At 29.3% G+C, this 26802-nt stretch overlaps 3 protein-coding genes across 4 annotated transcripts in view; 1 reads left to right on the top strand and 2 right to left on the bottom strand.

The window, feature by feature from the left end:
* Positions 1 to 5321: 5321 nt before the first annotated feature.
* Positions 5322 to 9199, top strand: LOC101514045 (OVARIAN TUMOR DOMAIN-containing deubiquitinating enzyme 11). 2 transcript variants are annotated; one of them, XM_073369257.1, is made up of 10 exons: positions 5322 to 5461; positions 5876 to 6079; positions 6420 to 6493; positions 6970 to 7024; positions 7153 to 7227; positions 7458 to 7545; positions 7630 to 7676; positions 7905 to 7989; positions 8656 to 8712; positions 8801 to 9199. In XM_073369257.1, the coding sequence occupies exons 2-10, from the start codon at positions 5909 to 5911 to the stop codon at positions 8842 to 8844; spliced, it is 696 nt and encodes a 231-aa protein (XP_073225358.1). In that variant the 5' UTR covers positions 5322 to 5461; positions 5876 to 5908; the 3' UTR covers positions 8845 to 9199. The 2 variants fall into 2 exon arrangements, with proteins under 2 accessions (XP_073225358.1, XP_004502073.1); XM_004502016.4 differs by having other exon boundaries at positions 7458 to 7531; positions 7630 to 7678.
* Positions 9200 to 10434: 1235 nt separating this feature from the next.
* Positions 10435 to 19478, bottom strand: LOC101514595 (heat shock 70 kDa protein 17). Its single transcript, XM_004502017.4, has 14 exons — positions 18581 to 19478; positions 17890 to 18122; positions 16314 to 16473; positions 15484 to 15729; positions 15248 to 15384; positions 14780 to 15116; positions 14489 to 14650; positions 13903 to 13977; positions 13722 to 13822; positions 13554 to 13623; positions 13273 to 13329; positions 13113 to 13174; positions 11118 to 11190; positions 10435 to 11010 (listed from the first exon to the last, which is right to left on the bottom strand). The coding sequence occupies exons 1-14, from the start codon at positions 19343 to 19345 to the stop codon at positions 10828 to 10830; spliced, it is 2661 nt and encodes an 886-aa protein (XP_004502074.1). The 5' UTR covers positions 19346 to 19478; the 3' UTR covers positions 10435 to 10827.
* A 5372-nt stretch (positions 19479 to 24850) lies between these two features.
* Positions 24851 to 26802, bottom strand: part of LOC101514925 (uncharacterized) — a 10122-nt gene continuing 8170 nt past the window's right edge. Inside the window, 2 exon segments of the mRNA XM_004502018.4 lie at positions 24851 to 25113; positions 26773 to 26802. Of these exon segments, the coding sequence (XP_004502075.1) occupies positions 25045 to 25113; positions 26773 to 26802 (99 nt within the window). The 3' untranslated portion in view covers positions 24851 to 25044.

Genomic DNA, 26802 nt, shown 5'->3' on the forward strand with positions numbered 1-26802 from the left:
TTTTTTCTAAACTCCAACAAATAAGTTAAATGTATTTTGTTTTTTAATACAATTCACCATGTGAAAAGTACAAATCAACAAAACTTTTTCATCCATAAATTTTAGGAAACTTTTTTATCCATACAACGGATATCTTGGAAGTTGAAGTTGCGTGCTTAACATGAGAAGAGAGGGAATCAATACCCATTCAAGTCTATGAGTGGTTATTTTCTTGTCTAAGAATTTTTCCAACCAACTACCAAACCAGAACATACATTAATTATATAATAATTGCAAGTTAGTTGCAAATTGGATTATAATGATGCATCTTACATTGCAAAAATATGTCAACATTTAGTATTTACAAGTCATAGCAAAAAAACATAAAATAGATTATTTGTATTTAGTACAAAATGAATCAAACCAGAGCAAACATCAAAACAAAATAATACAGTATTCTTCAGCAATATTTGTTCAGAAAGTTTGAGATAATAATGTATATTCAACAAAATAATAAACATCAAACTAAATAACAATCTAAAAGTTGAGTTAACAATAATCTAGAACTGTAAGCACATTCCATCTACTCCTCGTAGAACCCAACCAATACCTCATAGAACCCACACAATAATCAAAGTTTCAACCAGAACCACCTTCCAACAGCTTCACCAAACCATGGAGAGAGAGAAAATCAAACAAATAGTCAAATAAACAAAATGAAAATCTTCATAACTTTATTTCCCTTGGCCTACATCTCTCTCAAAAACTTTAAGAATGAACTACATTCACTTTTCATACAATTAGTAAAAATCACATAAACAAAACAAATAAATAGAAGGGAAAAGGGAACCCATCTGAGACCGCCGAAGGTGGATGAAGGTGATTGGAGTGATTGAGTGGGACTGATGATGAGACTTGTGGTGGGTGAGGCGAGACGAGGCTCGTTCATGGAAAATAGAGTTAAGTGGCAATAATTTTTTTACTAATCCAATTACCTATACTCATGGTCATTGCAAATCTAAATGTGTATGTTACTTATACCTACGGTCTTAATTGACCATCACTAAAAACATAAGTAGATATATGGTAATTTTCTTGCGGTGTTCATGCATGACTTTGTTGTTCTCGTTAAAATTAAAACTCCATTCAACAAAACTATTAATTTGATTAGGTCTAATAATGATAGTGAATTTATGTACCCTGAATTTTATGTCAAATATGAAACAATTCATCAAATCTTTTGTGTTGAAACTTCAAGTTTAACTCTTTGAACTTCTTCTTTATTTTTTCTTCTAAATGATGGATGTTATTTTTATATATTAAGTTTTAGACAGTTAATTCTAGAAAAATTATACTCCATCCTCTACGATTACACTCTTATCCCACAAATCATCTAAAAATTTACATTTATCCTTGATTTAAAATAAAATAAAAAATTATTCTACCCCACACAAAATTTCAAAAATATTTTGAAAAATTCAAGGAATTAAAATTAAATTATTTTGAATTGATCAATCTATTAGTATATTTGGTAATATAAGAGAAAATAAAAACTGCAAAAAAAAAATTTAAAACCTAAAACTTAGGGCTTGTTTGATTCACATCCCAAAAACTCTATTTTAATATTTTAAAATTTAAAAACTAAAAAAACTTATTTGGATTACTTGTTTTTAAAAGTTGTTTTGTAAAATTATTTTTAATATCATACTTTTTAAAACTAAAAAACAAACACTACAAGAAAAACATCATTTTGTGGCCAACTTTATAAATATTTTGTGGCCGAATAAAACTCTCACAAATTAGTGACCGAAAAAGCCCTCACAAATGTCAAAATTGAAATTGGTCTTTATTTGGGCTGTAAAAGCCCTCACAAAATCCTTAAATATTTAACTGGATTTTGTGGGTGCCTAAGCCCTCACAAAATCACAATGTTGTGATTTTGTGAGGGCTTAGGCAGCCACAAAATCAAGTTAAATATTTAAAAATTTGTGAGGGCTTTTTCAGCCACAAATAAAGACCAATTTCAATTTTGACATTTGTGAGGGCTTTTTCGGTCACTAATTTGTGAGGGCTTTATTCGGCCACAAAATATTTATAAAGTTGGCCACAAAATGGTGTTTTTCTTGTAGTGTACTCCCACGACCCATAGAAAACTAGGCGAATTTGTTAGGATTGAATCCATTACAACGAGGTAGTTTGAAGATGATCAACAATAACCTGATTTTTGTGTTTGTGGAAAGATGGCATTTCAAAACGTCGTCATATCACATGTCTGGTGAAATGACGATTACTTTGGATGACGTTGTCAATCTTCTGGGATTGCCTATTATGGGTGAGTTCTACAGTCCATTTGATGTAGATAGAGTAATGACATGTAATCTTGTCATTTATTTATTTAATTTTAATTATTAATTTTAATTATGTTATTTATTAATTTTTATGTATATCATTTATTTATTTTTATGTTTAATTTTTTAATTATTATTTATTGTTAGTTATTAATTTTTTTATTATCATTAATATATTTATTTTTATTTGCAGCCTTGTTGGATTTACGAATATTTTTCAAATATTTGTAATAGAAGTGACCGGTGCTGACGTGAAATGTTTTGCCCAAATATTTCAAGTAATGGCATTATGTATTTATTAGTTTTGTATGTATTGTCCATAATCAACACAATCAGAAACAAATTCAACAATTTCACAGAATCTGGGTGCGTCCAAAAAATATCTCTCATAACATCATAAATTACTTTAATTATCAGGTAATTCATGGTTGTGAACTCCACAAATTACATTAATTATCCATCTTGAACCATCTTTTAATGATTTTGATCTAAGCTTAAAAGGACAATCACACTTTTTTGTTGAACTAGCAACACTCTTGTATTTTCCTCATTTGTCACAACCTAATATTAATTTATTTATCCTTCCTTTCTCTCTTGTCTCTATATTTGATCTTCTGATAATAACAATAACTTTATTTTTAATACCTATTTCTTTAGCCCAATTCACAACAGCGTCCCTTGTATCAAATATTTGAAATAAAATAAATTATAATTAATCATAATAATATATTTTTACAATATTAATTATAATTATTCATACCTGATCTGTGTCAAAAATATTTGTAGTATTGACGCGTGTTTTATTCAATAATAATAGCGGTTTATCCATATCTATTAACATAAAAAAAATTAATAAAATTCAAAAAACTTAAAAAAAATTAAAAAAACAATAGGTGTGTACCGGAAAACTTGTGAATGAAGTTTTCCGGTACACACTTTTTTCCTTTCTGTATCGAAAATATTTGTTTAAAGTTTTCCGGTATTAACCTTTTTTTATTGGAAAACGTGAAAAAAAAAATTCGGAAATAGACTATGTATCGGAAATCTTCTAAAAAAATTTCCAGAAGTTATCAAAAAACTTGCACCTACTGAAAATCTTTTTTACGGCTCCAGAAATGATAAAATGGTGGAGAAAAAAATTAACTCTGAATTTTGTGAAGTAGTAATGAAAAAAAATATTGAAGATAATTTTAGCATTTTAAAAAATTATAGGAGTATAGATCAAATAATGGGAGTATAGAATAAATTCTTTTAAAAAAAAAAACATATTCTATTCTAGTTTATGGATCAACATTTTTTTAATGGCCCAAGTTTAGAGTGGGCCGGAAAGAGAATAAGTCCAGCAATAATGTATATTCGGGTTAGTTTCTTTCTTCAGATTTCTATTATTGAGTATTAACCATTAAATTATTAAATATTATCATATCTTATATTTAATATATAAATGATCACATCAGTATAATGTTATTTTAATAAATTATATATTTATAATATACTTTATTATAATATGATATAATATATATTATATTTAAGTAATAAATAAAATTATTCAAAAATAAATTATTATTGTGAAACAATTATATATTATTTTTTTTTAAATAAACTTTCATAATACTTTTTAAAATTATCAATTAATAAAAAATAATTAAATAACTATTGAAAGAATTTTAAATCTAAAAAATTTTATTTACACTACTAAATAAATAATTTCAATTTCAAAAAAAATCATGAATAATTAAATAATTCTATTTTATTTATTGGATAAGCTCAATAAAGATATGATATATGTTACATATAAATGAAAAAACTATTCTTGTAAAAAATTATATTTAAAAAAATAAATAAATTGTTAATCAAAATTTTATAATTTAAATAGTAATTTGTTAGATTATATAAAATCACAAAACTACTCTTATTGTAAATCATACATATTTTTTAGAATTAATCACTAATATTTTTATTTTAAATTTGATATCAAATTCTATTATTTTTTATTTATATTTATATTTTATTATATTTCAATTTTATATATTTTAAATTATATTTACAATTGAACAAATTTTTGTTCTTATCATATTTTGATGGTTTCTAACACATCTCATCTTCAAGATAACAATTATAACTACATAAACATAATATGATATAATTTAAGAATATCTTACCATATCTTGTTGGTTCATCAAACACTAAATTTAAATATAATAAATATATAATATCTTGTCTTTTATTATGTCCATCAACGAATCTTAATATTTCAATTTTTTTATCTTACAAAGATCAGAAGTCATTCTTTAACTCAATTTTCAGACTATTTGCATTAGAAATTATAGGTGAATTATATAATATTTTTTTGCAGTGTTTTAGACTTTTGAATTTTAAAATATCTAAAACATTAATTATATTCTTAATTTTTATATTTATATTACGTTCTAAATAGATATTTTTTTGTCTTCCAGAAATCTCACATCACAATATCAAAAGAAAAAAATTCAAAATCTTTTAAAAAATATTGTGACATTGAAGAGAGCAAAAATGAAATTTAAAAAAATTGTATAGATGTTAGGACTAACCATAGGGGCGGCTAGTAGATTCTGATAACAATTAGGGTGTCCTACAAAAACATTGAATTTGTCTCCAAATTACATGTCCAAATAGCATATGATGATATATATGGCTTTGTTTGAGAAAATAGGACCAGACTACGGTCAAATATGCACCAATTAGTAGACAAGTTCAACCCAAAGCAACCGTGTTTTGTTTTTCCATTATTATTATTTCTTTATTAAATAAAATATAGATGAATTGTATTTCGGAGTTTATGTACACGTGGATCCTCACATCTTGAAGCCACAAATTTGTAGGTACGAACCAACTCCTTCTTAACTAAACCAATATTGAATGTGTTATTATTATTATTATTATTTTCCAACGCATCACTTATTAACTTCCTTCTGGAAGCAGCCAACTGTTTGAACTGTTTCCTTCACACGCCTACGTTTCTTTACTTCTAGTCTTTTCTTTCCTTCCTTCTAACTTCTTTCTCATATCTCATTAATTGTTTGTTACTACTACTCTATTCACCATTTTTATACTACTACTACTACTGCTGCTACCCACGGGAGGAACGAACCAAGGTATTTTTATTTTAGGAAAATTCATTATAATCATTTTGCTACTCTTTTCTTTATTTACTTTTTAATATTTTAGGTTTTAGTTATGGCCCGTTTTTTTAGCTTAACTTCCTTTTATTCATTTTATTTCCCTTAATTTTGCTGGAAATAAACAAATAACGATCAAACATTATTAGATTTGATGAAGACTTCTATTCTATTTGTTTAAGATATTGGTTTAGAAAAAATATAATAGAATTCAAATTAGAATACAATTTTAATCTAAATTTAACAAATAGATGAAGAATTCCCTCAACATATTGTTTTTTTTTCTCTAATCCAAATTAACTTATTCAATTTTTTAGGGGTAGGGAATTTCTATTATTTACTTATTTTTAGAGTTATTTTCATTGATTATTATTGTGTCTGTAATTGTAGGTGTTAATTGTTGTTGATTGATTTGAGGAAAGTATGAGTGAGAACCTTAGGAATGGAAGTGGGAGTTCCAGCTCCAGTTTGAGCAGCAGCTTTCATGACACAGAGGATGACCAAACCATTGCAAACATGTTGGCAGAAGACGAAACTCGCAACGCAGGAAACAGGCAGCTCGGGAAGCGCCTTTCCCACTTAGATTCAATTCCGGTATGTATATGTATATATGTATGTATGAATCATATGCTATTGCTTTTGCCTTTAACTAGTGTTTCCTTAATCATGAAGAAACTAACTAAATATCGCCTTTTAAATTAACAGTTGTCCAAATTTATCAATTTGGTGCTCTCAACTAACATCATTAAAATACTTGTAACTTATCTGGATTATTTATTCTAATTTCCAAATTTTCATGTAATCACTCTACCAATACAGATTTTCCATGCTAAGTGCTACCTACTTTACACAGCCTTTTGTTCAATTTTTGTGGTGTATAATGTTTGTTACATGCTGAATTTGAGATGAGAATACTAATTCAGTATGTTGGCAGCATGCTCCCCGTGTTAATGGAGAGATTCCTGACGTTAATGACGCAACACTAGATCATGAGACACTGTCAGAAAGGTTGCAAACACTACCTTGATGTACAATTATCATTTTTTTTTAAAAAGAACTTCACAAATGAAATGTTTTATTACATACTTGTCTCTGTATTTTAAATGATATTAATATTTCCCTGTTTGTACATTGTAAGCTCTGCATATTTTCCTCAATCTTATTAATGCAATGATGAGGGAGACAGACAGATAGATAGATAGTATGTTCTTTGAGAACATTATTTATTATACCCCTTTTACTTTTCAATTTATGAGAGAATGTTACATTTCTGTACATATTTCTTAAAGGGGAAACCTAAGTTAAAATCAAGCTATAACTTGATTGAGAATTTTGTGCAATAGAGAGTTGTATATATGTCAATAATGATGGTTTAGAACCATGGAATGGAGCATAATTGATGAGAAACAGAATGCTTATTTGTGTTTATTCCTAATGTATTCTGTTTTACTTACATGATAATTATGCTGAGCCATTTTCTACAGGTTGGTTACATATGGCTTATCTGAACTACAAATGGAGGGTGATGGGAATTGCCAGGTTTTTAGGTTCCTTTCCTTGAAAAGAAAATTTATATGCCATCTTACCTTTTCCCCATTACATGGTACTTTTGTTATACATTCCTTCAATATAGTTGGTCTAATATCTGTGAAAATCTTACTTAACAGTTCCGAGCCTTAGCAGACCAGTTATTCCACAATCCTGAATACCACAAGCATGTAAGGAGGCAGGTGATTAAGCAGGTAGGTTTGTTACTGGCATAGCCTTTTTAGTGCACTAATTTCTTTGGCTCTTTTGAAAACACTATATGGTCCTCACCCGTTTTTCTTACTTAATGCTATTTAAGTGTATTGATGATTGGACAGTGTTACGAAGTATTCAGTTTTCTGATCGAGAGATTAAAGTTTGTTCTTTACCTAATTTTCACATTCTGATGTGTTATTTCTTTTTTGGCTTGTATTTTTTCTCCCAGCTAAAGAATCACAAAACATTGTACGAAGCTTATGTACCAATGGAGTACAAAAGCTACATAAAGAAGATGAAAAAGTTAGATATCAGTGGTGATCAATTTTACTTTGATTTCATTAGAGAGCATAGTATTAATGATAACACTAATTCGGTATTTGCATGTTGTCTGGCAACAGATCAGGAGAGTGGGGAGATCATGTTACTCTACAAGCAGCTGCAGACCGTGTGAGTTATCTAAATTCTACAAATCTACTTTAGCTAAAATCTTAAGAAGTTTCATCTGTTTTTTATTTTTTTTTTGAGAGCAGCTGCCGATGCTCATTTTTTTGTATGCTTACTTTTTCTTCTATTTTTAATTTCTACAAAAAAAATTCTTTCAATATTCCATACTTACATATTTCTCTGTTCATTTACTGTCAAAGTTGTATTCTGACACATGGTTTTTCTTCAGTTTGAAGCCAAAATTTGCTTAGTGACCTCTTTCAGAGACACTTGCTATATTGAGATCCTTCCGACTAAGAAAAATCCCAAAAGAGGCAAGTATTGTTTATGCTTCTTTGTTGATGGTTTGTGTTGTTTGTCTTTATCTTGAAATTCTCCTGTTGACTAGTATACTGTATTCTTCAGTTAGTTTACAATGTATTTAGTTTGTGTATTGAATTATGAATACTATAACAGTGAAGACCACTATAGTTGGAGCCCTAAGATAGTTAGTTGTCATGTTGCCTGATTTCATTATTAGGGAAAAATGGTCAGCAACAAATTTTCCATCTTGGCAATAGAGTAAAAAATAATGGAGGGAAAAAGAGTGAAATGTGCCATGAAATAACAGTATCATAATGTTTCGGAATCATTATCTCTAACACATAACTTGGAATATTTAACTCATTCTCGATATTCTCCAATTAGCATAATAAGTTACATTTAACCAAAGACTATTTGATATGGCGATAGTGCGTCATCTATATTTAATAGTGGTGTTTCGCTCAAAAGGCATGTAGAGATATTCAATCAAAATCATTAACTTTCAAATAGCTGGATAATGGACGAATTGGTTCTTTATATTACTTCAATTATTAACTATCAATCAGAATAGAATGAAAAAGAAAATTCATCCTTAGGTTTTTAGTTTATCCCTAACTCTCAGCTTTATAATAATTTCATACTGATTAATATGTGATTATGGCTCTTTTTTGAATTAGAGCTATGGCTAAGCTTTTGGAGTGAAGTGCACTATAACTCATTGTACACAAGCGGAGGTGATGTATCTGATAATTTTCAAATGGATTTTTCCTTCTTGCTTGCTATCAAACAATAAGCTTTTTTTTTTCTTCAATGAATTTACAGATGTTCCTTCTAGACTACCAAAGAAAAAGTATTGGCTCTTCTAGACAGATGACAGATTAGGAAATCATGAGAAGAACTGAGTTTATAACGGATAATGCATAATATTTAGCAAATTATCACATTTGTACAGATTATATTATTTAAGCATAGCTAAACTCGATGGATTTATTTAAACTTTCATTGTACAGTCTGATTTCATGACAAGTAGAGTGTAAAATTTATTTATTTCCTCTTTGTCTTGGTTGTGTTGAGTGTTGATGTGGGAGTTGTTTATCAAGAGAGGAACTATAACAATCTAGATTTAAAAGTGTGTTGCATTAGTACCCTTCTGTAACATATATTTTCAAGAAATTTGATGAGCAAATGAATGCCAAAAAGATCTTTTGCGACTGTGATATACTTATGATTGCAATGGCTATCAAGTGCCCATAGTCCTATAATACAAAAATATTGTATTGTAAGCAATGTATTTAGTTTTTTTGAAGTTTAAAGTTGTTATTTTTAATGCAAAACTTCTTTTCTTTTACTCCTTATGTTCCTTTTTAGTTTTTAAATTTTACTACTTTTGATATTATTATTTATTTTATCTATAATAAATAATTAAGAGTATTATTAAAAAATTAATAATTAATGTTTTATTGGACTTTGAAAACGACAATTTTCTGAAAAATATGACGATTAAAAATGAACATGAGGAGTATTTAGTAACACCCTATACTTATTTGTCCATAAATTTGTCCTCGAGTTCATTGCTATATTATTGTTCCATATCATACAATTGTTTATTGACAAATTTATTTTAACCATCTTTTCAATCCAATTAAATTATCTTTTGCTAGTAATGTAATTGTCACATATCATGTTCAATAGTTGTTAGCCCAAATTTCTTTCAATTCGAGTGCCTTAATTCCAGACCATGAGTAAATATGTGTCTCATAATAGGCCACTTTTTCCAAATGGTATCTTCAACTGTTGTTCCTTAAAAATTGCATCTCAATATCACAGTTTCTTTTTAGTGTTAATATTATGGAGTGAGGGTAGAATCTTCAACCTCCTTATCACTCTACACCATAACTCCCCCACCATAACACAAAGCCACCTTATATCCCCCAAGCTCAATGATAGTAGTAATAGGTATTAATATCTTAGTGAACTGGGAGAAGAAACTGCCAATATCGTATTGGAGACAATTATTTCTTTCCTAATATCCTATGCTCCATAAATCAATAGTTTTCATCAGCAATGAGATCACTTCGTGCTTTAAACAGACGAGTACACGGAGATTGTATTATTCAAGTCAACCGTTTTCAGTTTCAAATAGCAAAGAGGATTCAAGATTATATAAATCAATCGTGAGCCTAATTTTCGAGACTTTTAAGCATGCATTTAAATTGTATTTGAAATTATAATTGAAGTTTTTAGGATTTTCCTCAACCGGTTGATTATAATTGAAGCAATGTAAAATTGTAAATTAAAATCACACAAGTAGAAAATGCCAAGAAACACCCCAACATATAATATTTTATACCATCTCGTATATCAAACGCTAAAATAATTTCCACCAAAAATCATGCACCTAGGTAGCATTAGCAGAAAATAATAATTTCCATAGAATAAAACGTGTATTTGCTTGCTGTTCATAAAAAAATATCGTTTATAATTATCAATTATGTGAGCTTACTTTCCAGCAAAACTTCTGGTGATTTTTTGAGCAAATCTATTAGACTGAGTTTCTTTTACTTCCTATATCACATTTCATATGGATTTAAATTACAACTTACCCTTTTTGAATAGCAAAGGGAAATCAATTATAAAACATCTATTGTAGTACATCTAACCTCAAAATTTTAGCATTCATTCATCAAGCAAATGTTGCCTCAACTCTATTCTCCTGCTCGCGGAAAACTGGCATTCCCTCCTTTTCACCTACCCATTCTACCATTACCAGCCTAGCTAGACCTTTAACTAATTAAAACTTGTAGGTAGACGATTAAAAAAAAATGGACCTACATGCATTCCCAGTTAAATCATAACTCATCATGACTTTTGGGTTGCTCATCAACCGTTTCTTCACTCTGGCTTTCTGATTGATCACTTTGAGAGGAACTATCAGTTGAGGTAGAACTATCAGTATTCTGCTCATTGCTCTCAGTTTCGTTCTTTGTGGACTTCTGAATCTTGGGCTTGGGGATTCTATTAATACTGGCAACCTGTAAATATACATTGAAAACCTCAACATGAATGGCACAACTTCCACGGACATGTAAATCATGTGCCAATACATTGTCTTGAACAAGAAAAACAGAAGAGATGGTACCTTGCTTTGTAGACCAAACACCTTTGAATATACTTCTTCAGATGTAAAGGCAGGCTTACTGAATTCAGAAGTCCTTCAAAAGTTCAAACAAAAACAGAATAAAAATTAATAATCAATTACATTAGATTGAAAAATATTACGTGCATGTGCAATTTACTTAATGAACAAATCAAGTCGATAGTCAGCAATATGGGGAAAATGAAAGCTTTACAAAGCCGGATGATAAAACTGGATCAGGAATGAACAATGGAGATGGAAATGTATCACCTCCTTGAACACCAAGTATTCAAGGGTGTGGAAATGTAGTCAAAGGCAGATGGCAAAAATATTATGCCATATAAACTAAGGGACTGCCATGGAGAGTGGCGCTCCACAGATAGCTTATGGTGGCTGGCACAAAATACATCACGCAATGGCTTCTACTTAACAACATTGGAGCCTCGTCTTTCCCAGGAACAATTCCTCTTCAAAACAAAGACGACCTCTCTCACTCTACCTTCCCATCCTATTTATACCCACTTGACCCCCTCTGAAAAATTATCAAACTAATCCTAACAGCTACAGTTACTGACAGTTTCGAATCCGGCCTGAGTGTATCTAGTACTTGATGTAACTACTACGACTCCTGCCTGAATGTATCTAGCACATGATGTAACAACTAGAACTGTTTTCTGGATTGTCAACTATCCCCATAAACCAACCATGTCTTTACAGCATGTTTTTGCCCTCACTCACGCTTTACAGGAAACTTCCCTCAACGTCACTCGTTCCACAAGCGCTCTAAGTCAAGCACACTTGAATATTGAGTTCCTATATTTTGGGCTACTATAAAGAAGATACATCTTGTTGGTATAGGTAGAACTAATCAATTTTAATAAGCTCTCATCCAATTGTACAAGATCACGACCCTTCTAATTCCAATGTCAATTTAGTTCATTCATGTGTCCCTTTATCTAGAAGTAGGCCAAAAAAGCCACTCTTTTTGCATGCCTCGTGCATCGGCAATCATGCCCTGGCTTTGTCCGCCTCAAGTGTCACACTTAAATATGCGGAAGCATATAAAAAAAGTACAATGTGGTCTGAACTAAGAAAAATAAATTACTAGTCTTCTGGAAATAGTCAAAAACTTTAAAGCCACTAATGCTTAGTTTCAGATGAACCGGTCATCTTGAAATCATTTACATGGTCCATGAAAAGAGAGAGAGCCATGAAGGAGAGGCTCACCCTCCTAGCAAAAATCTTAAGAAAGTTTTTGTCTAGAAAATAACAAAACAAACAAGGAAAGCTTGCAGAGAACGAGAACAATCTGTAATGCTCAAAACAAGTGGAATCTAGACAGACTTTATTTTAAATGTCTGGATTTGGTGATTCGACAATAGTAAAGATTCTTTGGTAGCACAACACGCTGCATTACATCCACATACCATTGGCAGAAGAAACTATAATATGACAAAATAAACTCAATTTTAGGTAATTTCACTATCTAGACCATTTTCATGGATCATATTTTATGCTATAAATTGAAGCAAGTCAGAGACCATCTAGTCATTCAACCTTAGAAGAATAACAGACTAAAAAGCACAGAATCAATACAGATAAGGAAACACACGATGAAAGGAAACAGCTTTTAAAGATAATAACTTCTTTACCTTAGATCAAAACACACATGAAGTTTCATTTCATAATAATGGATGCAAAATTAGTAGTAGAACTCTAGGAGAACCAACAACAAAATTTGAGCTAATTGTTTATACAAGCATGTACTCATGAAGATATTTCTTTTCACTCTTGGCAAAATATGTGCATGAGCATGACAACGTAAAAAATAAAATATATTTTTAATCCTTACAAAATATTCTTCATCTAAGTGTAGTCCTTGTAAATTTTGTGGGGATTAAATTTTAATAAAGGGTATTTAGTTTGGGGACGAAAATTATATTTAACCCAAAAATAAATTAAACCTACAAGAACGACTAATTACTGACAGGAACTTACTTCTTTTGCTCAGTTTCTTTCTCATCCAACCACTTCTTTAACTTTTCCGCATCATTAATCACCTTGCAAAATAGCAACCCCAAAAAGAAATTACTTTTCCATAGGTAACAAAATGATTTTAATAGATTCCAGAGTACTGAAATCAAGATAAGTCAAATACCTCATCTACTCGTTCTTTTGGAAGCCAAGACTTCTTTGCTTTCCACTCTTCCACAATCTGCACATGTCAGAAAAAGATCTATATATAAATGCTTCATGCTACATCACCTAATAGCTAATTCAAGTAAAAAATTGTATAAATCAAAAGATACTGCTTCCAAGTATGGCAAATTAATTAATATCCCATTGTACATATTTGGTTTGTCAACGTTAAAATAAAAAGTACAAAAAGAACATCTTTGTATAGCCAAAGCATACTAATCAGAAGTTTGTTGATCATACCTGTTTCAGCTCATCAATGTATTTATGGGCATGCTCAACTGCCTCTGGTCGAGCGGTAAGCTCTTTTAACCTAAAATAGATATTAAACCCTTCAGAAAAAACTTAATCATATTATAAAGGTATATGTAAAAATGATAGAGCTATATTGTAACAGATAATACAACAGACCGGAAGAAAATTGGGTCTCCAACGGCTTTTAACTGATCTAGACGCTCTTGAAATTCTGTAGCGTTGGCATCTTCACCATCTGTATATAACCAATCTTGCACCTGACAGAATGCAAGAAGCCCAAGTCAAAATACTTATCAATGACATTTGTTGTTGGTTGCCCAATGAAAAGGGTTATAACCTCATCAAGCTTCTCAACAAAGGACTGGCGTTCCTCACTGGTAGAAACTTTTTCAAATTCCTCAAGAGTTTCAATCTGATAAGCATAAGGAAAGCAATAAGAAGTTGAAAAAAATAGCTACTTTATCAAAAGTACAAACAAAAGTTAAATTTATAACATCCTAAAAAACAATAAAATAAGAGTGGGAGGAATGGAGGATCATTCCCAAATGCCACCCTCTCCCTGTAGAAAACGATATGGCAATAAAAAAAAATATACTACAAACATATGCAGATTATGGAGATTGCAAGAACAAGATTAAATATGAAGATTAGATTGCCTAGAGATTCAGGTACTTTTGGTTTTAAAATATGTATCCGCATTCTTCATTTCTTAATTGTATTCTGATGACATTTTTTCCAATAAAATTAATCAAGATATAACGAGTTCAAACCATTCAGTATAAACTTAAAGTTAACTATTTAAAGGCCAATATTTAAGCAAACCTCTGAAAGATAATTAAAAAATAATGCTTTACATTGTAAAAAAGATGAAGGCCTTCAAGATTAAAAAAAAAAAAACCATAAGTATATTGTTTTCTACCAACCTTTTCCTTAGTAGTGTATATATATCCTTCTAAATTATTTTTAAACTCGGCCGTTCTTTTCCTTTCTGCATCTTGTTTGTCTAGTGCTTGTAATTTTCTTTTAGCTTCGGCAAGAAAATCTTTCGATAGAGACAACCCTGGTCCTGTTATCTTCTCAACAATCTGCCACCAGAAAACAGTTTTATTAAAAAGGAAGAGGCAAGAAGATCTCGTTCAATCTTTTTCAACTCGAAAATCACCAGTCATTTTAATCACTACAGTAGAAAGTAAGGCTGGTCAGTTAGCTTTCACCTTTAGTGGTACCCTAAAGGTCCGCTTTTTCAGCTTTTTCTCTGTAGCAGGTTCAGCGGCAGCTTGCTCCTCTGCACTCGCGTTGGATGTCTTACTATTACCACCATCACTTTGCATACTTTCATTGTTTTCCTCAGTATTGCTCTTAGCACCAGATTCATCTGATACATTTGACGAAATGGTTGAATTCTCTATAGTCAAGTTCTTCTTGGGAACTTCCACCCACTCTGTTATTTCAATAACAGCATCTGCCCGATCCAGAGAAAGAACTCCACTTCTACTAAGAGAGAAATGTACGTTTGCCTTAATGGGGGACGAAAGATTCCGAGAAGAGTATCTATAAGAACAGAAAAGAAACAAAAATAGGAAGGAATCAGAGATCCTAAAGATTTTGCACGGAAAAAAATTCCCTAAGGGGTTTAAATCAGCAATTATATCTATATAAGCTCAGGAAGTTTTTATCCTTACTTCCCACTTGCATCTGTTAAACCAGATATCTCGTATTGAGCAATTAAGGGAGAGGTAACACCAGGTGGCAAATGATGTTCACTTTCATAAGCAAGTGAAAGTTCAAAATCTTTGTCATGATTGATGGATCTGAACATCTGTTAAATAAACCATACAACAATTGATTAGTAAAATTAGAGAATATAATTGATCATTTTACTTTTCATATAATATGCATGAAACATCAACTGATTTACCTTACTCGGGAGTTTCTTCATTCGTGGTACAAGTAACTGCCTTGAACTTTCAGTTTTCAAAAAATCAGGACCATTCAACTCAACCACAAACTCATATAAGGAACCATCGATCATTCCTAGTTTACGGTTTAATTTGATTCCATCACTTATATTTGCAGCATGCAAAGCAGCACCAAGAACTATTGCTTCATCAGCGTCAAGATGCCTATCAAGTTCTTTCCTACCAAGGAACTCTTGAAGTTTAGCCTGTAATAATATTTAACAGAATAACAATAAGTAAACTTCTATACATCAATGCAGAACTGTCAAGTAAAATACTTCATTTGTAAAATAAAAGTGCAAATACAATATGGAACAATCATAGTAAAAAGACAAAGTGCTACAATTTTATTTGACAATAAACAGATCAAATATAAGTCAACAACTATTTCATGAATTTTTTCCATTCAAATTTGATGATCATATTTATATTTGATATAAACAGTTTATGCAACTTATATATGAGCTGTTAGCTAGCCTCTTTTTTCTGCCAAACGAGTTAACCAAAAAATGGAAATAGTGAGCACATCTTCACATATAATAGGGTATTAGGGTCATGTTTAAAAGGCGTGAATAACTAAGATTGACAATAATGAATAACCAAAGCGTCAAAAAACTGGCTTAACTTTGTGACAGATGATAGTTAATACATAGAAAACAAATGTCGACTGTAGAGCCAATAATATAAATCATGGAGCGCGATATTGTACAAACTCCAGCAGACCTAATCCCACTAATACACAATGCAGAAAGCAGAAAGCATGAGAGCAAAATGAAAAAGATTATCAAACCTGCAATTTTGGCACTCTGGTAGAACCTCCAATCAACTCCACTGCATATATTTGATCTGCTGACAGGCCTGAATGCTCAAGCAACTCTTTCAATGGTAACAGAGATTTTTCCCAAATATCTTCACAAAGCTCTTCAAATTTCTCACGGGTTATGGTGCTCCTGTAAGAAAAGAAGCCTTGAATGAAGGACTTTTATGTGTTACACGTAGTATAATTACATCAAGCCTTGATAGTTAAAAAAGTAACTTCCTTGTCATTGTTTGTATTTTTATTTTGTCTATTGCATGCATTTCACTTCACAAGCTTTAACATATAAGGAAATTTAATTCTTCAAATGTATTTCCCAACTTCCCTTTTGTATTGGCATTACATTTGAAACAGAAACTTCCTATAGATTGATAACAATAGATTTGAGAAAATACCAGCCTAGCCATCAAATAATGTTAAAATAGATTCCTTTCTGTAAATTTATAAGTCCTTTATCATACTTCTTCCATTTTCCTCACTAAAAAGGGAAATCTTGATAAAATTAGTCAGTTTCGGAAGTGTCAAAATCATAGGACACTTTAGGAACAGAAGGAAGAAAACAGAGAACAGAAACTTCAATCATGTTACCTTGTGTATATTGATGTATAACAAAATAAAAACATTAACATCTGTTTATGCTAATACCGGACCAGATTCCCAATAACTCATCCAACATACTCTACTTATTCTCAAATATACACTAGTGACTAATGATATCATGGGATACTTTGTAGAGGGCTTAAATATGATTTTTGTCCCTACAAATATATCATTTCATTGTTTCGATCCCTCTTAAATTTTCCTCCTGTGGTTTTGGTCCTTTATCATTTCATAATGGACACCTCTAGTTTCTACGACTAAATTACTCTTGTTGAGTGGTCACTGCCGTGTGACATTATGTGTCAATTATTTTCATATTAGACAATAGTGGGTCATTCACATGTGACTGCTAAAATTAAAATAAAATACTCTGATAATTTATGAAGAAGGTAAAACGGGCTAGAGATGATCCATTTCATCTGGTATCGAACTTGCAAGAAATCAGTGCAGAAAACTTTTGTACATAGCAATGTCTAGACAACCCTTCATAAATCATAATGTTGTCTACTCCTATTACAAACACAGAAATTAAAGGCCCTCATAACCTTGACAAAACCCGCAGCATAGAATAATTATAATCACATTCAGCACTCCATGGAGTAGCATGTGCCAAAAATAGAAATGCAGTGCCACACACCAAATAGAAAAATGCTCTATTGAATTTGATTTTCCAAAAGACTCTTTTAGATTAAACATTCTCCATATTATCTTCATAATGCTTTGGGATAACCCTTGGATTGTTTGGTTATTATTCTTGTTGTTGTTTAAAAGAATATGTCAACAGATGAAACAGCATAATTCACTAGACTTTATGACAAGGTCAAACACTATGATCTACAAAGTACAAACCACCAACTTTAGGTCACATCGATAGAAATTAATACACGCAAATCATTTCAAATCAGGAATACTAAAAGAGAAAATGAGAAGCTTTGAACTAACTACCTACCTGAAATCCACTTCACCATGAAACGACTCAACTGAAATGGGAGCTGCAGTGTTAGCGCTAAGAATTTCTTTTGTTCGTTTAACCTGTTTCTTTAACTTAGCCATAGCCTTGGGAAATTTTCTCACATCTAATCCACCACCAAGTTGTGCATTGAATTCGTTAGCAAAATATTCTACCAATCGCATTTCCATATGCTGACCACCCAACTCAGGGTTCCAACGTACATCCTTGACCTACATGGATTACGAAGTAAGTAAGTGAACAAATTAAAAGGAATAAGATATGCAGTAAAAATTTAGCTCCGAGTACACACATATAGCAAGGCTATGTACCACCAGTGTAAAAAAGTTTTACACTTATATCCATTCATATTCCATAACATAAATAATTATGGAGACATTTTAGCATCGAATGTATAACAAAGTGGCATAATTGTGAGATACCATTGGATGAATGTGTAAAACCTTTTTAAAAAAATTAAAACTATTCTAATATACAAATTAAATTCATCCTTCATTAACATCATAAATTAAAACTATTCAACTTTCATTCTAACACACTTGTGCATGCTTAATTGGCTCCTTACGGCTAAACAAGTTTAAAAGTAGACCAAAAATAAAACTCCAACTGGAAACAAATTCATGAATACCTACCTAAAACAAACAGATTATTTCCAAAATATATATCATACCTGAAACTGGTTCACCGACACTGTCTTCCCATACTCTTTACTTTTATAAGATGAGAAATAAACAAGTGCGGCATAGGTACTACTAGAACCCATGTCATAGAAAATAACATGCCTTGACTCATTTGAGAAATCCTTATCAATCCCATACTGCAACGCTGCGCCAGAGTACTCGTTAATCAACGAAAGAACATTAATTCCCGCTAACTCCGCAGCCTGAAGCAACCCTCTCCGTTCAGCTTGTCCAAAATAAGGTGGAACAGCAATCACAGCGTCTTTGATCGGAATCTTCGAATGAAACTCAGCCAAATTTGCCGCGTAACTCAAAGCCATAGCTACCAATTCCTCAGGCGAATACTCTGTTCCGTTTTTGTCTACTACGAAACTAACAGTGCCTCTCGAAGAATCTTCCTTCGCTTCGAAAGGTAAGTACAATGAATCTAAAAAGTTCTTAGCAGAAGCGTAGGGTTTACCTATTAGGTCTCTCATTTGCGAATAAACTTTTTGAGGATACCGGGCGACTAAACCTGCCGCTTCCTCGCCGAGGAGACGGTTGCCGTCGTGGAATGAAACTAACACCGGCGATTTACGCTTCGACATTTCGTTGATCGCGATTGAGATCGGACTTTGACCGGGTTTTAGGTTTACAACCGCTACTTTGAGCGATTCGGAGCCTAGATCTACGCTGAAAACCGCGGAGTGCGACGGAGAGAAGAGGAACGTGAAAGTCGTCACGATTAGCGCCAGCTTCGCGAGGAGCTGCGCCATTCTGTTAGAGGACTTTTGTGTTTGGTTGATGAGAAAATGAAGGGAAATGAAAATGTGTTGCGGGGGAAATTAAGGTGGAGGGAGAAGTGAACGTGATTTCGTTGTTTCTCCGGCGAGTTGTGATATGGGTTTAATGATGATAGATGAAAATCGAGTGTTTACCTTTTTTTTTTTTTTTGGAGAAGTAATGTTTACGTGGGAGTGACCGAAAAGAGAGAAGTTTTAACCAGTGATGAGAAGCCACGTGGATGAATGTACACGTGGCGGCGAGTGAGATGGTATGTTGTGTTGTTTTTCTTGCAGCTTATGGATTTCGAGTCAATTATTATATAGAACGTTCGGTGAATGACACTTATAACCTTAACTTACATCATACTCCTACTATTAGCATGACTCAAATAAGTTTTTGCGTAAAATCCACTTGCAAATTGGATTTGGATAGTTTGATAGGTTCGTAAAAATTAATGAGTTTTCCTGACAATTGATTTTAGAGTATTTGTTTAAAAATTAAAATTTTATATTTTCTTTATCTCAAAAATTAAAATGGATTTTATTTATAATTTTTAATATAATTTTAATTTTGTTTTCTTATACAATCTTTAATTAATTATTTTATACAATTATAATTTGTATTAATAATAGTGAAAAGTTTACTGAATAATTAAATTGAGTAATTTGGCAAAATGCATTGTCGGTCCTTCGAGTAAGGCGGTTCAAGTGTTTTATTCCTCTCTAAAAAAATAAAATGATTTACTCGATAATAAGCACTCAAATATTTTTTTATTTAATAAAAAAATCTTACATTCTAATATTTTTAAAATTAAAAACGATAAAATTTTATATAAATTAAATAAAATATTTTATTTTTCTGCAAATTATTTAATAGTATTTTTAATACAAGTAAATTGACTAATAAAGTTAGTATTGATGAGAGAAATATTTATTATAATTTGAGAAATTATGAGATAATGAGTCGATTGATCATATGAAAAATATTAGTTATAAATTGAGAAATCATGAGACAAGTAGTGAACATATTACTAACATAAGTTGTTGGACTCATAACTATTTTCTTCTTCAATTAAAAAATGAAAAAATTTACATAAATTATTGATGTTGTTGTAAAACACTTGAAATGTCTTATTTTATATTTTAAAAAATATAGAAAAAATAGATTTGAAAATGTTATTAATTCTGTTAAAAAACATTTCTATAGTAATCAAATAAAATACTAATAATTTATTTAGGTTAAATTATATCTGTGGTCCCTTAACTTAATTTCAGGTAACGTTTTAGTCTTTTATCTTTTTTTTTTTCCGAGTTAGTCATTTATTTTAATTTTAAGTGACAATTTGATATTTTATGTTTTAAATTTTCAACAAACGTTATCCTCTTTTATACAAAAATTCAAAAAAAATCATCAAAATTTTCAATCAAAACCCATAAAATTAATAATCATCTTCAATATAATGCAAATTTTATCAAATCCATAACTCAAATATCCAAATACACTCATATTTTCATCTCCAACAACATCAAATAAAGAATGAAAATATGAGTTTATTTCAAGATTTAAGTTATGAATTTGATTAAATTTGTATTTTATTGAAGATGATAATGAATTTTATGGGTTTTGTTTGAAAAATTTGATTATTTTTTTGAATTTTTGTAAAAAAAAATGACAACATTGTTGACATTTTAAAACATAAAATATCAAATTGTCACTTAAAATTAAAATAAAGAACCAACTCGAGAAAAAAATATAAAAGACTAAAACGTTACCTGAAATTGAGTTAAGGGACCACGGGAATGTAATTTAGCCATTTATTTATTAACTTTTGAAACAACTCTGGCTAATAATTTCATTTTAGACTTATTGGTCAATTCAGATAGAATAATTTTTTTTAATTATTATATTTTTCAATATATATTAAACGATATACAAAAATCTTAAACCACAGTTGTTATGAAACCAATATAATGTGAATTAAAAAAGATATATAGATATAAATAAATAAATAAATAAATAAAACTAGTGAATTTATCACAGTTTAAATATGTTTTTAGTTCATGTAAATATAACTTTTTTATTTATTTTAATCCTCGTATTTTTTGTTTTTTTGTTTACATTCGTGTAATATAAAAAAAAATATTTTTAGTCCTTAACGTTAAGTGGACGTTACAAAAATGTTAATTGACAAAAGAAATAATTTTTAGTCCTTGTAAATATAATATTTTAGTCTTGAAAAATATTTTTTTGAATTTCATCTATACAATATTCAAAAAAATTATTTTTTATCTTTAACGTATTTGATGAAATGCAATAATTTGTATAGTTATTTTTATACGATACTTTCAAAAATTTATAGGTAGTTATTTTTAGTTATCTTAATTTGTATAGTTATATAATAACTTGTTGCGGAAAGATTAGTTCAAAGTATTTGGTAAAGTTTTTATTTTATTTTATTTACCTTCGTGGTTAGTTTGTAAGTAGAAATTAAGAAATATTAGTAATAGATATTAAATTTTTGACTTTTTTCTTCAATACTATTCAATATTTATTAACTCACTAATCGAATTATTTATGTAGAACAAGTATTTAGTAAAGTCACTTAATCAACTAATTTAAAAATATAAAATAACATACAAATTGATCTTTATTTATAATAAACTTATATCAAGTAATGTTTAAAATATTTCACTTCAATAATTTAAAATTTATTAATCTTCTGTTTTATTTATTTATTATTATTAAATTAATTTTTATTTTTTGTTTCAAAATAATCACTAATTATTTATTTATTTATACATTAAATAGTAAAAATATTCACATATAACATCGAGGTTCAGAATTTTAACTCGAAAAATGATATTTAATCTAATAATATTGTTATTTGTCAGTTGATTTAAGCTTTATATATAATTTATTTTTAAATATATTTAACATATATATATATATATATATATATATATTAATTCTAGTAACTTTAATAATATAGTTAATAGAAAAACATATATACAACAATGAACATATAATATAATATTAGAATTAAAATAAAATCAATATAATATTAATTACAATTATATTAATATAAAATAATGATTAAAATAAATCTATCATCTAATATATATTTTATTTATTTTAAATTATAATGAACAAAACCTAAAGCTTAAAAGCAGATTTTAGTTAAAATTATAAAGATAAATTAACAAAAAAAAAAATTATAGAAATATCTTATAAAAATAACTATACAAATTATTGCATTTAATCAGAGACGTAAAGGACAAAAAATAATCTTTTATGATATTACAAAAATGTAAACAAAAAAAATTACAAAAAAAAATATATATATATATATATATATATTTATATGAAACAAAAACATATTTAAATTATTTATCAATTATCCTTAATAACTATTTGTGGGAGAAAAACTCATTAGAACACACTCATTTGATAGCTATTGAAAAATTACTCACTTGAATGCTTTGAATGTGCCCCTTTAGTACTACCTCTAATTAGAACTTTTATTTGACTTTTTCACCTATATTTAAAAAAACACATGCATTGAATTTAATGTTTTAATATTTCTAAAAGATTGATACACTCGGATTACAAATTTATCAATACGTATTAACTTCACTAACAAACAAACTGCATATATAACTAACATTGATCTATGAATTATACAAAAGTGCATCCTTTAATTCATTGATCAAACAACACTACCTCCAACAATTTTCTAAATTATCTGAACTTATCGCAATCACAATTATTCTATAGATTTTTATAATTGATTTTCACAATGTTTTTACAATTAACAATTATTTTTTTTCAAATAACGTTTTAATTATTTATATATTTTTTTTCTTTCAATTTAGTCATTTATTTTAATTTTAAGTAACAATTTAATATTTTATGTTTTAAAATGTCAACAATGTTATTATTTTTTTTACAAAAATTTATCAAAATTTTCAACAAAAAAAAACTCAAAATTAATTATCATATTCTATACAATGCAAATTTCATCAAATGCATAATTCAAATAAACTCTTTTTTTTATCTCCAACAACATCAAATTTATCAAATAAAGAATTAAAATGAGTTAATTTAAATATTTAAGTTATGAATTTGATGAAATTAGCATTATATTAGAGATGATAATTAATTTTATGGATTTTGTTTGAAAATTTTGATGAGTTTTTTGAATTTTTGTAAAAAAGAAAAAGAATAATATTCTTGACATTTTAAAACATAAAAGATCAAATCGTCACTTGAAATTAAAATAAATGACCAAATCGAGAAGAAAAAAAAAATAAAGGATTAAAACGTTAACTGAAATTAAGTTAAGGAATTGTATGTGCTATTTAACTCTTAATTAAATACATTTGTAAAAGTTTCTTCAAAATCATATATTCTTATAAATTTTAACTACTCTCGTACATTCAATTAAATACATATTTATAACTTTCCCCTAACACCACTCTCCTATATCTATCCACACAACTATCGTTTATGTTTTTCGAGTATCAACATTAATAAAACAGATGATAAACATCGTAGAATCCATCATAGAGCTGATAATGGCTAGTGGTAGCATTTAATAAACTATTTGCTGCCTTAGATATATAGAGTGTAAATATAAAATTTAGTTGGTGTGTAAATAGTAATTTCATACTACAATATTCTTAATATAAGGTTCAAATAAAAAATTATAGTGGTTAAAACGTAAAAGATTACCCACATCATGCAATTTTTATAAAATTCAGAAATATACTATTATAGGTTAAGCCTAATTTGATAATGCTCTTTCACTCTTTATCCTTCATATTACTTGTACCCTATTCTCTACCTTGCAGCATTTTTCCCTCCATCGTAATCGCCTGGATCCCAATAAGTTTGTAGAGACTTGATAAGCAATACAAAAAGTAAATAATTAACTAAAACTATAAAATTAGAATAAGAAATACATGTAACTCGAGAAATCATAAATTAAAACGTAGGTTAATAATGGTTATAAATTTTTAAGTAGTAATAATCATCTATAACCTTAGTCAATAATCTGATGTGTAAGTACAAGTAAAATTTGACTTTATGTGAGATTAGATCAATAAAATCAGACTTAAATTGGTTTTATTGCATATCTGAAATCAAACAGCTGACATATTTATAACAAAAAGATAAAATAAATCATTTTTAAAAGAATCTTATTTCATAGTAGCCTTAGATGAGTGCCGATAAAATGTTCTAATTTTTGTTTTACTAGCAACTGCAAAAGATAATGCAATGCCCTGCTTTGTTGGTTAATAATGAAATTTTGTAATCATTATTAAATAAAAAACTTTTCCTCAAAACTCAACTACAATAGAAGTAGCAATTACAAGTGCATGTTCTGATGTTCATGAAACTCATGCTCGTGTCACTTGCAAGCAAAGGGATTTTCAACCCACAATGTTTTTGTTTTCTCTAAATTATCTAACAATGCATACAATTTGGTATGCATCTTACTGTCAAAAACAAATACTCGTGATACGGAATTCTTAAACCAAATGGCACAAATTAAACTTTCCAGTGAAGACAGATTGTCAAGATTTCACCAATGACGAATATTCTCGACTTCATCAAGGACAGGTACAAAGCCTGGCGAGTAAAGGAGAATTACTTATTAATTTATATCACAATATTGGTTTCCCCATACTCAGGGCACTTGCTGCTGGGCTGCTGCGGATTTTTTTCTCATTGTCCAAAATGCAGCAAAGTAACGATTCTGCAAAGAGGATCACAATTGTTTAAGCATGTATAACACTAAATAACCTTTATTAGTAATAATTTTATTCAAAAAATACTGCTAAGATAGAAATATTTCAACAATTAGAAATAAAATATCCCATTAATCTAAGATCGTTCAATAATTCATCAAAATACACCAAAATTAAGATTATTTGAATTTTAAATATAAGAAATAAAAGGAATGGATAGTTATAAGGTCCAAGAAAAAAATATTTTAGGGGTAATGAAAATTTGAAATGTGTAGGAGCGTTAATTCTTTATTGTCTTTACTGAGATGTGTAAGAGTGTTAAATGGCCTGACATTGAGTATCAAAATGAACATACAATCATACATGCACCTTAAATAATTTTTTGGGAAATGCTAATTTAACCAATTCAACTGTTCACATAAAACATATTTAATAATTCACATCATTTTATTTTAAAGAATAATGCATTATTTTAAACATGAATCAATATAGGCTACTACGTTAGGAGTACAAACTACTTATCTAAATTATCAAAACTTTTGTATAAATAGTCAACATAATATAACATGGTTCAACAATTGGATGTATTAAATTTTCATTCTATAGAAAGGTTAACTTTGGTACGGCGTCAATGGATTCTAAATATTAGAGAGGGAGGGGGAGAGAATTAGGATCTATTGACACAATAAAAATTGGCATTCATACATCTTCAATAACTTTTTGAAGAATGCAAACTTAATCCATCCAATCGTCGAATCAGATTATATTACTAACTTGTTGATCAATGATCATGGTGAACGCTCATCCAACCCCCCAATTTTTCAGCTTTTTATCGGATCCTAACTTCCGGCAGTGTAAAATACACTATCGAATCCTAGCTTCTGGTAGTGTATTTGGGGTGCGGAAGCAAAATCAGGGGGAGGATGTATACAATAATTTCAAATAACTAGACCCTAATAAATATGTATTGTAAAAAAAATGTTTAATTTATTTTATATTTAAATCGACGTATTATACGTTAAAATAAAGTGATGCATACATCAAATTATATAAAATTTTGTAGATGTGATCCAAATGAGAACTTTCAATTCAACAATTCATGTGTGTGTGTGTGTTGGCCATTATAACATTTCTTAATTTAAACAACCATCTATAAACATGGATGAGGGATCAAAAAACACCGACGTAACATTTGAATAGTGTTACACCATTCAATAACTTTTTAATAGATACATATTTTACATAACTCATTATTAGATTGAAAGTTTAAATCATTCACATCATCGCTGCAAATTTGTAAGCAAATTTTAATTATTTAATATGTCATTGAGGTGCGTCAAGATTAACGTCTTAAGCATTTTTATTAAATGAGGTTAATCTTGATTTGTCCCAATGACATATCAAATAATTTTAGATTTATGTAAAAATTTACAAAATGATCTATGTGACAAACTTTCAATCAAATGTTGAATTTTGTAAAATATGTATCCGAATAAAGATTATTGAACAGTGTAACACTACCCAAATATTACACAAATGTAATATGATCCTTCCCTCATAAACTTGTGACATTTAACAAGCTTGGCTGGAAGTAAGTGAATAAAAAAGAATAAGCAACAAAGTGGAGGATGAGAAACAATCGTGATTGTTAGAAATTAGAAGCTTACTTGCATCATTGATTTAGGATTGGTCGTGTA

This window comes from Cicer arietinum, chromosome 5 (assembly GCF_000331145.2).
Source record: "Cicer arietinum cultivar CDC Frontier isolate Library 1 chromosome 5, Cicar.CDCFrontier_v2.0, whole genome shotgun sequence".
NCBI classification, from domain to species: Eukaryota; Viridiplantae; Streptophyta; class Magnoliopsida; order Fabales; family Fabaceae; genus Cicer; species Cicer arietinum.